Source organism: Enhydra lutris, unplaced genomic scaffold (assembly GCF_002288905.1).
Source record: "Enhydra lutris kenyoni isolate GAN:26980312 unplaced genomic scaffold, ASM228890v2 scaffoldscaffold114, whole genome shotgun sequence".
NCBI classification, from domain to species: Eukaryota; Metazoa; Chordata; class Mammalia; order Carnivora; family Mustelidae; genus Enhydra; species Enhydra lutris.
Window position 1 is genome coordinate 731,760 of NW_019154198.1, and position 14,486 is coordinate 746,245.

At 43.8% G+C, this 14,486-nt stretch overlaps 1 protein-coding gene across 1 annotated transcript in view; it reads left to right on the forward strand.

Moving 5' to 3' along the window:
* The first annotated feature begins 1,466 nt into the window (after positions 1 to 1,466).
* Positions 1,467 to 14,486, forward strand: part of LOC111139712 (zinc finger protein 211-like) — an 83,528-nt gene continuing 70,508 nt past the window's right edge. Inside the window, exons 1-4 of the mRNA XM_022492064.1 lie at positions 1,467 to 2,304; positions 2,884 to 2,922; positions 3,759 to 3,885; positions 13,174 to 14,418. Coding sequence (XP_022347772.1) covers positions 2,272 to 2,304; positions 2,884 to 2,922; positions 3,759 to 3,885; positions 13,174 to 14,418 — 1,444 coding nt within the window. The 5' untranslated portion in view covers positions 1,467 to 2,271. The remainder of the gene's footprint in view (positions 2,305 to 2,883; positions 2,923 to 3,758; positions 3,886 to 13,173; positions 14,419 to 14,486) is intronic.

Genomic DNA, 14,486 nt, shown 5'->3' on the forward strand with positions numbered 1-14,486 from the left:
ACAAATAAAAGATTCCTCACTTTAAAAATTTTAGGTCCTTACAATAAAATTCGATCTGAGTTAAAAGTGAGGGTTAAAACTGTAAATGATGGGTCGCCTGGGTGGCTCAGTGGGAAGCCTCAGCCTTCAGCTCAGGTCATGATCCTAGCGTCCTGGAATCGAGTCCCAAGTTGGGCTCTCTGCTCGTCGGGGGGCCTGCTTTCCCCTCTCTCTCTGCCTGCCTCTCTGCCTACTTGTGATCTCTTTCTGTCAAGTAAATAAAATCTTTTTGAAAAACTGTAAATGATTAGGATGTAATATATAATCTACAACATTCTGTACTCAGAAGATCTATGAAACATTTTGAAATTTTTAGTCCACTTACTGTTTTTTAAACATTTTATTTATTTATTTGAAAGAGAGAGAGAGAGGGAGAGCACAGAGGGAGAGGGAGAACCAAACTCCTTGATAAGCAGAGAGCCTGATGCAAGGCTCCTTCCCAGGACCCTGAGATCGGGTCCCCAGCGAAAGGATTAACTGATTGAGCCACCCAGGCACCCCTTTAGTCCACTTAAAGAGCTCTAGTAATTAAATAGTGATTGTATTTAATTCACTTTTGTTTTTCTATAAACACAAAGAATAGTATAAAATATTTATCAGGAGATCCATAATAAAAATTAGACCATATAAGAAATTATAGAAAATTAGTTCCTTAATGATGAAATATCAAATATAATTTATCATTTAACTTGTATTTTCATAAACTTAATACCAGATGAGAATTTAATGTGTTTATTTTCCTCCTAAAAGGAGGAATGTTTATATTTCCTCCTACTATGTATTATTTTCCTCCTAAAATACTTTTTTATAAAATTTGCAGGAATTTTTGTCTTTTGGGGCGCCTGGGTGGCTCAGTGGGCTAAAGCCTCTGCCTTCAGCTCAGGTCATGATCCCAGGGTCCTGGGATCGAGCCCCGCATCCCGCATCTGGCTCCCTGCTCAGCAGGGACCCTGTTTCCCTTCCTCTCTCTGCCTGCCTCTCTGCCTGCTTGTGATCTCTGTCTGTCAAATGAATAAATAAAATCTTTAAAAAAAAAAAAAGCAAGCTAAAGTTTAAAAAAAAAAGAATTTTTGTCTATCAAATTGATTAGTGGGGTACTGAAAATTGTCAGGAGAGCTTCCTCTATACAATTTACGTATTAAAGATTTTAATTAGGTTGCAATAAAAAACCTTTCAGTATCCTTTTTTTTTTTTTAAGATTTTATTTATTGTTTGAGAGAGAGAGAGAGAGAGTGTGCAATAGAGCATCACAACCGTGAGGGAGAAGCAGACTCCCTGCTGAGCAGGGAGCTGGATGCGGGGCTCCATCCCAGGACTCTGGGATCATGACCTGAACCGAAGGCAGATGCTTCACTGACTGAGCCACCCAGGTGCCCCTCAAATGATATATTTCTTAAGTTCACTGGAAATGCTAGTAGCCATGCTGGACCTGATATGATTGATTGGTGCTATTTTCAGAATGTTCTTTTATTGACAAATAGATACCAAAAAAGGTCAAATGCTTTTCTTTGTCCCGGACCCAACGGACTGAAGCTCGAAACAGTGACTAACACCTCAGGCCACTTGCGTGTAAAGACTGGTAAGACCGTGCTCACTCGTTGCCCGCCACCAGTGGACGCTACCAGTGGACGTCTGCTAGAGCCGGCTTCATAGAGTCTGAAATAATGCGGAAACACTCCAGCGATCGGTAGCACCAAAGACCCTAGAGGGCACTTTAAGACTCCCCAGAAGTTGTCCGCTGCCTCTGTAAGAGGAACCGAACACCTTTCCGGACCCCAGAAGTAAAGGGTCATTTACCTTGGGCCTAGCCTTGCTGTTTGATCTTTTCTTTGAGAGTTCCTGGTGTTGGGCGCCCCTCTTCCCGCCTGCCTTGCCGAAGGAACTACATTACCCAGAAAGGCTTGCGTTGAGCGGCAGCCGCAGTAGTCCAATGAAAACCCAGAAATGGGACACTTCCGGCAGGGCAATCAGCCTTGAGGCGGGACTTCCGTCGTTTCCGTGGCGGTCATTTTAGCGGTTCTGGGGTCTTCGGGCTTGGTCAGTGGATCCTGAACACCGGTTGCGACCCAGGCGACGGATAGAGAAGGCATAAAAGGAGGCTTTGTCTCCGCTGTAGGAAGGTGGGTTTGGGGTCGGGGACTTCGCCGCCTGCGAGGATCGCCTGGAGACCTCGGTGTCCGCGACTGCCGGGGCCGCTCAGCTGTCATCACTTCGCTCCCCCGAGAGGCTCCGATGGCGGCGGCCGCGCCCAGGGACCCGGCTGAGGTAAACCCTTGTCTCCCGGGGCCTCCCCTCCGCCCCCCACCCAGACCCCAAAGGCCCGAGCGCGGGGCGCCTGCTCGCGACCCTGCGGCCCAGGCCCGGGTGTCCAGAACAGGGAGGCGCTGGTGGGCAGGGGCGCGTGTGTGAGCGCCGGCGGGCTGCGTGCGGGAGCGGGCTCCGGGCTGAGGGGCCGCTGGGGCGGGGGCTGCAGGGGGCCTGAGGGGGAAGATTCTGCCCTTCCGCCCTCAGAGGGCGTGAGGCGGAGACCCCTGGACTGGCGGGCCGAGGTGCCGTACCTCGGTTCTGAGGGTCCTGGGAGCCGTGGAGAATTTTGAGGAAAAGAGACGCGGTCTACGCTGGGGTTTGAGTAGCCTCCGAAGTCTGCTCAATAGAAAAGTTGTAGACGGTGATGAGGACACAGGGGGAAGTTGAGTCTTTTCCCAATGACACACAGCACAGAGGTTGGCCGGCCAGTCTGACCCAGGTTACCTGGCTCTGGTGCCCCGCAGGGACACAGGGAAGGCCTGAGGCCCTGGAAAGTCGCCATGGCCACATCTCTCGAAGACCTGCCTCTTCCCACAGGTTTCCATGGTTGCAGAAGTGCTTTTGGAACCTACACAGGTGAGTGGACGGGTACCAGTCCCTCCTGCTTCCGTACCACATGTTGTCCAGATCCGCGGCGTCATGAACTCTTCATCTGCCGTTCTCCCAGCCCTTGAGTTTGGGGACCCTGAAGAACCCGAGCTCAAAGTCGAGTCTAGGCCAGGGCTTATACGAAGGGGTTCCCATTTGGGCCGATCAAGGGAAAGAGATGTGTCAGTATGTGGAACTGCCTGGAGATGAGGCTCAGCGCATTCAGGTGATTGCAGGCCTCCTTTCTTTCTGGTGAGAACAAACCGGGGCACTGCGCCAGAGTCGAGCTCGGAATGACTGCCTCTGAAGTTAGGCGTCCATCTGGAGGCAAGGGAAAATCTGGATCAGTAGAAGAAGGTGGTCTTTTTTTTTTTTTTTTTTAAGGTTCTATTCATTTATTTGAGAAAGAGGGAGAGACAGAGAGAGAGAGAGAGCACAAGAAGGCAGGGGGAGGGCAGAGGGAGAGAGTGAAGCAAACTCCCTGCTGAGCAGAGAGCCCCATGTGGGAGTGGATCCCAGGACCCTGAGATCCTGACCTGAGCCAAAGGCAGATACTCAACCGACTGAGCCACCCAGGCGCCCCAGCAGGTGATCTTATATAGGTCTTAGCACATTCCATTTGATTGCAGAGTGGGAAACAGAGTGAGCACAGCGATTACGGGAGTAAAAGGAAAGAGCAGACACCAGTGACACAAGAGTCTGGTATCTCCTCTGATTTGGGGATCTTGAGAGGAGGAGGGACGTGAGGTAGATCTGTGGGGATATGGAGTATGGGTCTTCAGGAGTGAGGCTTTTCGTGGTTTCACCTTTCTCTATCCTGGCAGGGAAGTGTGACTTTTGAAGACGTGGCCCTCTATTTCTCCTGGGAGGAATGGGATCTCCTAGACGAGGATCAGAGATGCCTGTACCATGATGTGATGCTAGAGAACTTTGCACTCACATCCTCACTAGGTAAGGCCCTCACACCCACCTCCATGCCCTGGGAGAGGCTCTACCTTTCTCTTTTCCGTAGGTGCAGCTCTGTCTCACCTCTGAATGATGGGTACTGCTGCCTTCCCCAATTCCCTGGGTAGGTGCTGTGGTTTCTAGAGCTGGACTGCATGTCCCCTTCTCTCCCTTTATTGCCACAACACCTGCTGCTTCAGACCCTCACAGGGAGGGATTCAGGATCCATAGCCTTGATGTCAGCCTAATGGATTGTCCCCACTGAGTGGTCTAGAATGGTCTTGGCCTCCTTGTAGAAAATAATTTGACCATATATGCAAGAGTTTATTTCTGGAGTGTTTATTCTATTGCATTGGTCTTTATTTGTCTTTATGACAGTATCACAGTGTTTTGACTACTTAGCTTTGGAGTAAAATTTTAAATTAAGAAGTGTGACTCCTTCAACTTTAGTCTTTTTCAAGGTTGTTCTGGCTTTTTGGTATCCTTGAGATTCCATGTGAATTTTTCTATTACTACAAAAAAAATTGTGCTTTTGATAGGGATTGCATTGAATCTGTAGATGGTTTGGAGTAGTATTGATAACAGTATTAAATCTTTCAATCCAGGAATATAGAAGTCTTTCCACTTATTAATTTAATTCCTTTTATCAATGTTTTGTAGTTTTTTGTGTTCATATACTTTACTTTCTTGGTTAATTTCTAAGTATTTTATTATTTTGATACTGTTATAAGTGGAATTGTTTTTAGTTTCCTTTTTAGATTGTTCATTATTAATGTACAGAAATACAACTGGTTTGTTTTTTTTTTTTTTTAAGTTTTTTTTTTTTTATTTGTCAGAGAGAGAGAGGGAGAGAGCGAGCACAGGCAGACAGAATGGCAGGCAGAGGCAGAGGGAGAAGCAGGTTCCCTGACAAGCAAGGAGCCCGATGTGGGACTCGATCCCAGGACGCTGGGATCATGACCTGAGCCGAAGGCAGCTGCTTAACCAACTTGAGCCACCCAGGCGTCCCACAACTGGTTTTTTTAATATCCTATTTGTATCCTCTTATTTTGCCGAGTTCACTTATTCTAAAAGTTTTTTAAGTCTTTAGGCCTAGTTTTCTGTATATGATGTATGCACAAGCAAAGATAATTTTACTTATTCCGTTCGCTTTGGATGCCTTTCTTTTTCTTTTTCTTTTCCTTTTTTTTTTTTTTTTTTCTGTCTAGAGCTTCCAATACCATTTTGAATAGTAGTAGTGAATGTTGGCATCCTTCTTCCTGATCTTGGAAGAAAAGCTTTCAGTCTTTCAGCATTGAATATATTAGCCATGGGTTGTGATCTTTTACTTTTACTATGTTAAGGTAGTTCCTTCTGTTCTTAGTTTATTGACTATTTTCATCATGAAAGGGTGTTAAATTTTGATAGACTTTTTTTGTGCATCAGTTGAAATGATCATATAATTTTTCCCTCATTCTGTGAGTGGGATGTATTACATTGATTAATTTTTGTATGTTGAACCATCCTTTCATTCTAGAAGTAAATCCCAGTAGGTCATGGTGTATAATCCTTCAGTATGCTTCTGAATTCAGTTTGGGAGTATTTTGTTGATGATTTTTTTACCTTGATGAATCATCAAGTATATTATTGGTCTTCTGTTTGCTCCTAGTGGCTTTGTCTGTTTTTTATAAAAATGGGTGTTTGTTCTTCATTAAGTGGTTGGCAGAACTCACCAGTGAAACCATCAAGTCCAGGCTTTTCTTTTTCTTTTTTTCCCCAAAGGAAAGCTGAGTTTATTTTATTTTATTATTTTAATTTTTTTTTTTTTTTTTAAGGATTTTATTTATTCTTTTGAGAGAGAGAGTGCGCAGGGGGAGAATGGGAGAGAAAAGCAGCCTCCCTACTGAGCAGGGAGCCCGATCCAGGGCTCGATCCCAGGACCCTGAGATCACCACCCAAGCCGAAGGCAGGTGCTCAACCAACTGAGCCACCCAGGTGCCCCAAGTTTATTTTGTTTTTAATATTTTATTTATTTATTTATTTTTTAAAGATGTTATTTATTTATTCGACAGACAGAGATCACAAGTAGGCAGAGAGGCAGGCAGAGAGAGGGGGGAAGCAGGCTCCCCCCTGAGCAGAGAGCCGGATGCAGGGCTTGATCCCAGGACCCTAAGATCATGACCTGAGCTGAAGGCAGAGGCTTTAACCCACTGAGCCACCCAGGCGCCCTAATATTTTATTTATTTATTTGAGAGAGAGAGATATCACAAGCATGAGGGAAAGGTAGAGAGAGAAGCAGACTCTTCGCTAAGCAGGGAGCCTGATGTAGGACTCAATCCTAGGACGCTGGGATTAAGACCTGAGCTGGAAGGAGACAGTTAACTAACTGAGGGAGCATCCAGGTGCCCCAAGGCTTTCCTTTGTCAGGAGGTTTTTGATTAGTGATTCAGTCTCCTTACTAGTACTCTCTTATGATCTCTTTTATTTCTGTAGAATTGGTAGTCATGTTCCCACTATAATTTTTCATTTTGTCACTTTGAGTCTTTTCTTTTTAAGGCCAATCCAGGTAAAAGTTTGTCAATTTTTTTTTTAGAGATTTTATTTTTAAGTGATCTCTAAACTCAACGTGGAGCTTAAGCTCAACTCCGAGATCAAGAATCATGCTCCACTGACTGAGCCAGCCAGGCACCCTAAAAGTTTGTCTAAATTTTGATAGCTTTTTGAAAGAACCAATTTTCAGTTTCGTTGCCTTTTCTTTGTTGTTTTTCTTATCTCTATCTCAGTTCACATCTTTAGTATTTCTTCTTTTTTTTTTCCTACTAGCTTTGGGTTTATTGGCTCTTTTTTTAGTTCTTTAAGTTTGTAAAGGTAGGGGCACCTGGGTGGCTCAGTGGGTTAAAGCCTCTGCCTTCGGCTCAGGTGGTGATTGCAGGGTCCTGGGATTGAGCCCCGAATCAGGCTCTCCTGCTCAGCAGGGAGCCTGCTTCCTCCTCTCTCTCTCTCTCTGCCTGCTTTTCTGCCTGCTTGTGATCTCTGTCTGTCAAATAAATAAACAAAATCTTAAAAAAAAAAAAAAAAAAAGTTCGTAAAGGTAAGCTGTTGATTCAAGAACTTTCTCCTTTTTAATGTGTTTACAGCAATAAATTTCCCCCTTAGTGCTGCTCTTGCTGCTTCACATAATTATTGCTGATACCATCTTTTCATTTGTCTCTAAACCTAAGTATTTTGTAATTTCCCTTATGACTCTTCTTTGACCCATTGGTTGTTTAAAAATTATTTGTTTAATTTTCATAGGTTTGTGAATTTTTTTTTAAGATTTTATTTATTTATTTGACAGATAGAGATCACAAGTAGGCAGAGAGGCAGGCAGAGAGAGAGGGGGAAGCAGGCCCCTGCTGAGCAGAGAGCCCAGTGCGGGGCTCGATCCCAGGACCCTGAGATCATGACCTGAGCCGAAGGCAGAGGCTTAACCCACTGAGCCACCCAGGTGCCCCAGGGTTTTTTTGGTGAATTTTCTGGTGAATTTTCCAGTTTTCCTTCAGGTTTTGATTTCTAACTTCACCCATTTTGATTGGAATGATGCTTTGCATGACTTCTGTCTTTTTAAATCTAGTAGCACTTAATTTACGGAGCATATGCTTTTTCCTGGAAAATGTCTCATGTGCAATTGAGAAGAATGTATATTATGTTGCTGTTGGGCAGTGTTCTGTATATTCTGCTAGTTATACTTGGTTTTTTGTATTGTTCAGGTCCTCTGTTTCCTTACTTTGGTGTGTTTATTCTATATTTTTGAGAGTGGGGAATTGATATATCCAGCTATTATTTTAGAACTGTCTGTTTCTCCCTTCAGTTCTATCAATTTTTGTTTCATGGTTTTGATGGTCTTTAATTTATTTCTTTTTAATTTGTTTATTTATTTGACGCATCACAAGTAGGTAGAGAGACAGGCAGAGAGAGGGGGAATCAGGCTCCCCGCTAAGCAGAGAGCTCCATGCGGGGCTCGATCCCAGGACCCTGAGATCATGACCTGAGCCGAAGGTAGAGGCCCAACCCACTGAGCCACCCAGGCGCCCCAATGATCTTTAATTTGATAAGAGATCTTTATTTGGTCATAGGTGCCTAAATGTTTATAATTATTATCTTTTCTTGTGTCTTGAACCTTTTATTAATACATAATAACTTTCTTTGTCTCATAACCTTTTTTGGTGTAAATCACTTTGTTGTCTAATATTAGTGTAGCCACCCCTGCTCTCTTTGGATTACTATTTGCATGGTCACTTCCAAGCAGTCACTTTGAACTTATGTCTTTGGGTCTAAAGTGAGTGTCTTGTGGGCCGCATATAGTTGGGTCACATTTTTTTATCCATTCCACCAATTTTGTCTTTTGTTTAGAGAGTTTAATCTATTTACATTTATAGTAACTACTGATGAGCAGGGACATCTGTCATTTTGTTATTTGTTTTCTGTAGGCCTTGCAGCTTTTTTCCCCTCATTTTCTGTATTGCTGTCTTTTGTATTCAGTTGATTTTTTTTTTTTTTTTTTTTTGTAGTGAAATGTTCTGATTTGTTGGTTTTGTTTTGGAGGATTTTTTTTGGTATACCTTCTAGAGGGCTTTGTTTTTTCTTTTTTGGGTTTTTGTTTTGTTTTGTTTTGTTTTAGTTAATTATGGGGTTACATTTAACATATAAAATTATAACAGTTAATTTGAATTTATGCCAGCTTAGCTTCAATCATATTTTTTTTTAAGATTCTATTTATTTATTTGACAGAGATCACAAGTAGGCAGAGAGGCAGGCATGGGGGGTTGGATCAGGCTTTCTGCGGGGCTCAATCCCAGGACCCTGAGATCATGACCTGAGCTGAAGGCAGAGGCTTACCTACTGAGCTACCCCGGTGCCTCTCAGTCATATATATATTTTTTAATTTATTTATTTGACAGACAGAGATCACAAGTAGGCAGAGAGGCAGGCAGAGAGAGAGAGAAGAGGAAGCAGGCTCCCTGCGGAGTGGACAGCCTGATGTGGGGCTCGATCCCAGCACCCTGGGATCATGACCTGAGCCAAAGGTGGAGGCTTTAACCCACTGAGCCACCCGGGTGCCCCTCAGTCATATTTTTTTAAAACTCTGCTTCTATACGACTCTGTTCCTACACCCTTTAGTTACTGATGTCATGAAATTACATCTTGTATGTGTTGTATGTCCAGAAATTTGGATCAGTAATTGTTATTTATGCGTTAATCTCTTAAACACAGGAAACAAAGAGTGGAGTTGGGTTTTTTTTTTTAAGATTTTATTTATTTGGCAGAGAGAGACACAGTGAGAGAGGGAACACAAGCAGGGAGAGTGGGAGAGGGAGAAGCAGGCCTCCCGGTGAGGAGGGAGCCCGATGCGGGGCTCAATTCCAGGACCCTGGGACCATGACCTGAGCGGAAGGCAGATGCCCAACCGACCGAGCCACCCAGGTGCCCCCCAAAAGTGGAGTTATAAGCCCAACTTATTAGCTTTTATAATTGTTTTTGTATTTAATTTAACAGAGATCTTTATTTGGTCAGATGGCTTTGCGTTACTGTCTAGTGTCCTTTCATCTCAACCTGAAGGAACCCCATTACCATTTCTTGCAGGATACATCTAGTAGTAAAGAACTTCCTTGGCGCTTACTTATCTGTAAGGTCTTAATTTCTCTCTCTTTTTTTTTTTCTTTTTTTTTTTTAAAGATTTTATTTATTTATTTGACAGAAAGAGATCACAAGTAGGCAGAGAGGCAGACAGAGAAAGAAGGAAGCAGGCTTCCCGCCGAGCGGAGAGCCCGATGTGGGGCTCGATCCCAGGACCCTGAGATCACGACCTGAGCCGAAGGCAGAGGCTTTAACCCACTGAGCCACCCAGGCGCCCCTCTCTCTCATTTTTTAAGGGCATTTTTGCTTGTTATAGGATTCTTGGATTTTTTTCCTTCAACCCTTGGATATATCAACCCACTACCTCTTGCCTCTGTGGATTCTGATGAAAAATCTGATCATCTTGGAGATCCATTGTATGTGATGAGTCACTTCTGTCTTGTTGCTTTCAAGATTCTCTCTTTGCATTTTGCTTTTGACACTTGGACTATGATGTGCCAAGAGTGAGTTTCAGAGTTTAGCCTGGTTGGAGTTCACTGGGCTTCTTAAATGTTAATATTTGTGTCTTCCATCAAATTTGGGAAGTTTTCAGGCATTGTTTCTTCAAATAAGCTCTCTGTCCTTTTGTTTCCCTCTTCTTCTAGACTAACACATTGCATATATTGGTTTACTGATGGTATCCCATAGGTTCTTATGTTCTGTTCAGTTCTGGTCAATCCTTTTTCTTTCTTTTCCTCAGATTTGATATCTTCAGGTTCACTGATTACTTCTACCTACTCAAAGCTGTTTTTGTATTCCTCTAGTGAGTTCTTTCATTTAGTTATTATATTTTTCAGCCCCCAAATTTCTTTTTGATTATTCTTTATATTGCCTATATCTATTGATATTTATGTTTTGGCCATGCAACATTTTCTTGACTTTGTCCACATTTTCTTTTAGCTCTTTGAGCGTCTTTTAGACAGATGTTTTAAATAAAAGTCTTTGGGGGCGCCTGGGTGGCTCAGTGGGTTAAAGCCTCTGCCTTCAGCTCAGGTCATAATCCCAGGGTCCTGGGATCGAGCCCCGCATCGGGCTCTCTGCTCAGCAGGGAGCCTGCTTCCCTTCCTCTCTCTGCCTGCCTCTCTGCCTACTTGTGATCTATCTGTCAAATAAATAAATAAAATCTTTAAAATAAATAAATAAATAAATAAATAAATAAAAGTCTTTGTCTAGGGGCACCTGGGTGGTTCATTTGGTTAAGCATCTGCCTTCAGCTCAGGTCATGATCCCAGGGTCCTGGGATGGAGCCACACATTGGGATCACTGCTCAGTGGGGAACCTGCTTCTTCCTCTCCTACTCCTTCTGCTTGTGCGCTCTCTCTCTCTCTCTCTCACTGTCAAATAAATAAAATCTTGAAGAAAAAAATAAAGTCTTTGTCTAATAAGTACACAATGTAGTCTTTCTCAAGGACACTTTCTCTTGATTTTTTTTTCTTTTTCTTTTTTTTTTTTTTTAAAGATTTTTTTTTTTTTTATTTATTTGACAGACAGATCACAAGTAGGCAGAGAGGCAGGCAGAGAGAGAGAGGAGGAGGAGGCAGGCTCCCTGCTGAGCAGAGAGCCCGATGCGAGGCTCGATCCCAGGACCCTGGGATCATGACCTGAGCCGAAGGCAGAGGCTTTAACCACTGAGCCACCCAGGCGCCCCTGATTTTTTTTTCTTTAGAATGGATTAAACTTTCTTGTTGCTTTGTGTGTCCTGTGATTTGTTGTTGTTCTTGTTGTTGTTGAAAACTGAACATTTGGAGGTTGTTTGTTTAATGGTTGTAGGGTGTCTACTGGAGATCGGTCTGAGGTATAAACTTAAGGTGTCCTCTGTTTTTTTCTAAGACTGTGCCTTTCCCTGGGCATGTATAATGATTTTCTCTATTCCTCCATATATGTGATTTTGAATATCCTAGTCTTGAATTTCTGCCTCCCAAAAAAGGAATAAGAGAAACAGGAGGTGGTGGAATGGATAGATATCTGCCCTTTAAATCTCCTATAAAATTGCCTGAGTCAGGGAGGGAGAGGTTTTGCAACAATGGCTGCCCACCCGTCTGTTACACCTCCACCATCAGAAGCATAGATCTGTGATACTTGGAGGACAGAGTCCTTATTGCCCACCTGGACTCCAGCAAGCTGCTCTAGAAAAATGTGTATGACTGCCTGCTGTAGGACTCAAGAGCTAGACAAGTTGGGATGTAGATAACTTAACACATTGCTAAGAGCTGATATTGACCAAAGTTAAAGCAATTTAGCAAGTTGCAAGCATTCATTAGACTCTAGAGTTGCAAAATAGTTAAATCAGATTGAGTCTGTCAATGCATTTGTGGTCCGGGTGAGGAGACAGGCTCCTGGTGCTTACTGCCCCACCATCTTCCCTCTAGCTGGGCATGGAGGTACTTTTTATAGTATGTTTCCTGTGATCCATTGTGTGCTGAGTTGTTCCAGGCCAATATTAACCACTGACCTATCCTATCTTATCCTTAGGATTTGGATCTTCCAGGTCCCATGCAGTTGCTCAGCTGGGGTTAGGGGAAGAGTCTCCTGTGCGTCACAGGATGGATATAATTCCAGTCTCCACAAGATGCGCCCAGAGAGGGCCTGATCCAGGTGAATGACAGATGGGGGAGAATGTGATATCAGACCTTTGTTCAAATCACACCAGGAACCTATTGTGTTTGACTTGTGTTTTGGTGCCATTGCTGGTGGCCACAACTCACTTCTACCTTCCCTTCTCCATTCTTGACACTTTGCTGACTTGTCATTTTTATTCATTCTCTAGCCCCAGGCCAATCCCCACCTCTCTGGACCTTTTTTCTTACTCCTCACACTCTTCTCTCCACAGTGCTTTCTAACATTGCTGTATTCTAAAGTGTGCACATATCTTTTAATAATTCTTTTTTTTTTTTTTTTTTTAAAGAGAGGGGTGGAGAGAGAGGGAGAGAAAGAATCTTAAGCAGGTTCCATGCCCAGCGTGGAGCCTGCCGTGGGGCTCGATCTCACTAACCTGAGATCACAACCTGCACTGAAGTCAAGAGTCAGACACTTAACTGACTAAGCCACCCAGGCGCCCCATCTTTTATGAATTCTTAAAGCCAGTTACTTTCTTCCAGTCAGATTTTCCTACATGTGGACATAGACTTCTGGCCAGCATCACAGTCACAGCAGATGTAATCCTGCTAAAAGCCATTAACAGTAGAATGGGTTGTAGAACATGTGTTTCACCCCAGCCCAACCCTTTTCTTGTATCTTATGCCTAATGAGGCCTCCCCAGTTCTGTGACCTTGGGGACCCAGTAGTACAAAGCAGCTGCTTCCCAAACCTAACCCCAACTTCCTTTTCCTGAAAACAGTTCCTTATACTGGTTCTTTAATGTGTCAGATGTACATTCGTGATGGGTTTTGCCCCTTCCCAGTAAAGTCAACATGTATTTCATCATCACTTCTTTGCTTTCAGGTTGTTGGCTTGGAGTGGAGGATGAGCATGCACCTTCCGAAGAGAGCATTCCTATAGGAGTTTCAGAGATTGGGACTCTTAAGGCAGATTCACCTTCCCAGAAGGCCCAGCCCTTTGAACTGCATGGCCCGATCTTGAGAAGCATTTTGTACTTGGCTGAGCACCAAGGAACATATCTTGGGGAAAAACCATATACATCTAGGAAACAATTATGTTTAGATGCCAACCTTCAGCAGTACCGGGGGCAGCGCACTGGAGAGATACCCTTCAGAAATTCTGTGGACAGAGCCTCATTTATAAAGAACTATACAGTCCAGGTGTCAGGGAAGCCCTTTACCTGTGAGGAGACAGGGAAGGACTTCTTAGCCAGCATGGGATTTCTCCAACAACAGGTCACTCACACTGGGGAGAAGCTGAACAATGAGTGTAAGGCTGTCTTTCACAGTGGTAAAAGTCATCACAACTGTGGAGAATGCAAGAAAGCCTTCAGCTGCGCAGACACACTTGCTCAGGACCAGAGAGTTATCAGTAGAGAAGGACTCTATGAGTGTGGCAAATGTGGAAAAGCCTGTACCCGAAGATGTAACCTCATTCAGCACCAGAAAGTCCACACTGGAGAAAGACCTTATGAGTGCAATGAATGTGGAAAATTCTTCACCTATTACTCCAGTTTCATTATACATCGGAGAGTTCACACTGGAGAAAGGCCCTACGAGTGCAATGAATGTGGGAAATCCTTTAGCCAAAGCTACAGCCTCAATAGCCATAGGAAAGTTCACACTGGAGAGAAGCCTTATGAGTGCAGGGAATGTGGAAAATCTTTCAGCCAAAGGTCCAACCTCATTCAACATCAGAGAGTTCACACTGGAGAAAGGCCTTATGAGTGCAGTGAATGTGGGAAGTCCTTTAGCCAAAACTTCAGTCTCATTTACCACAGGAGAGTTCACACTGGAGAAAGGCCTCATCAATGCAGTGAATGTGGGAAATCCTTCAGCCGAAGCTCCAGCCTCATTCACCACAGGAGACTTCACACTGGAGAAAGGCCTTATGAGTGCAGTAAATGTGGGAAATCCTTTAAGCAAAGCTCCAGCTTCAGTTCACATCGTAAAGTCCACACAGGAGAGAGGCCTTATGAGTGTGGGGAATGTGGAAAATCCTTTAGCCATAGCTCCAACCTCAAGAACCACTGGAGAGTTCACACTGGAGAAAGGCCTATTGAGTGCAGTGAATGTGGAAAGTCCTTTAGCTGCAAATCTAACCTCGTTAAACACCTGAGAGTTCACACAGGCGAAAGGCCTTATGAGTGTGGGGAATGCGGAAAATCCTTTAGCCAAAGCTCCAGCCTCATTCAGCACCGGAGAGTTCACACTGGAAAGAGATCTACTGAGTGCAGAAAATGCGGGAAATCCTTTAGCTCCAAATCTGACCTCCTTCAACACCAGAGACTTCATACTAGAGAAAGGCCTTAGATAATTACACTGGAGGAGAAAAGTTGTGAGGAAGCCATCTACCTAAATTTAAGCCCATACATC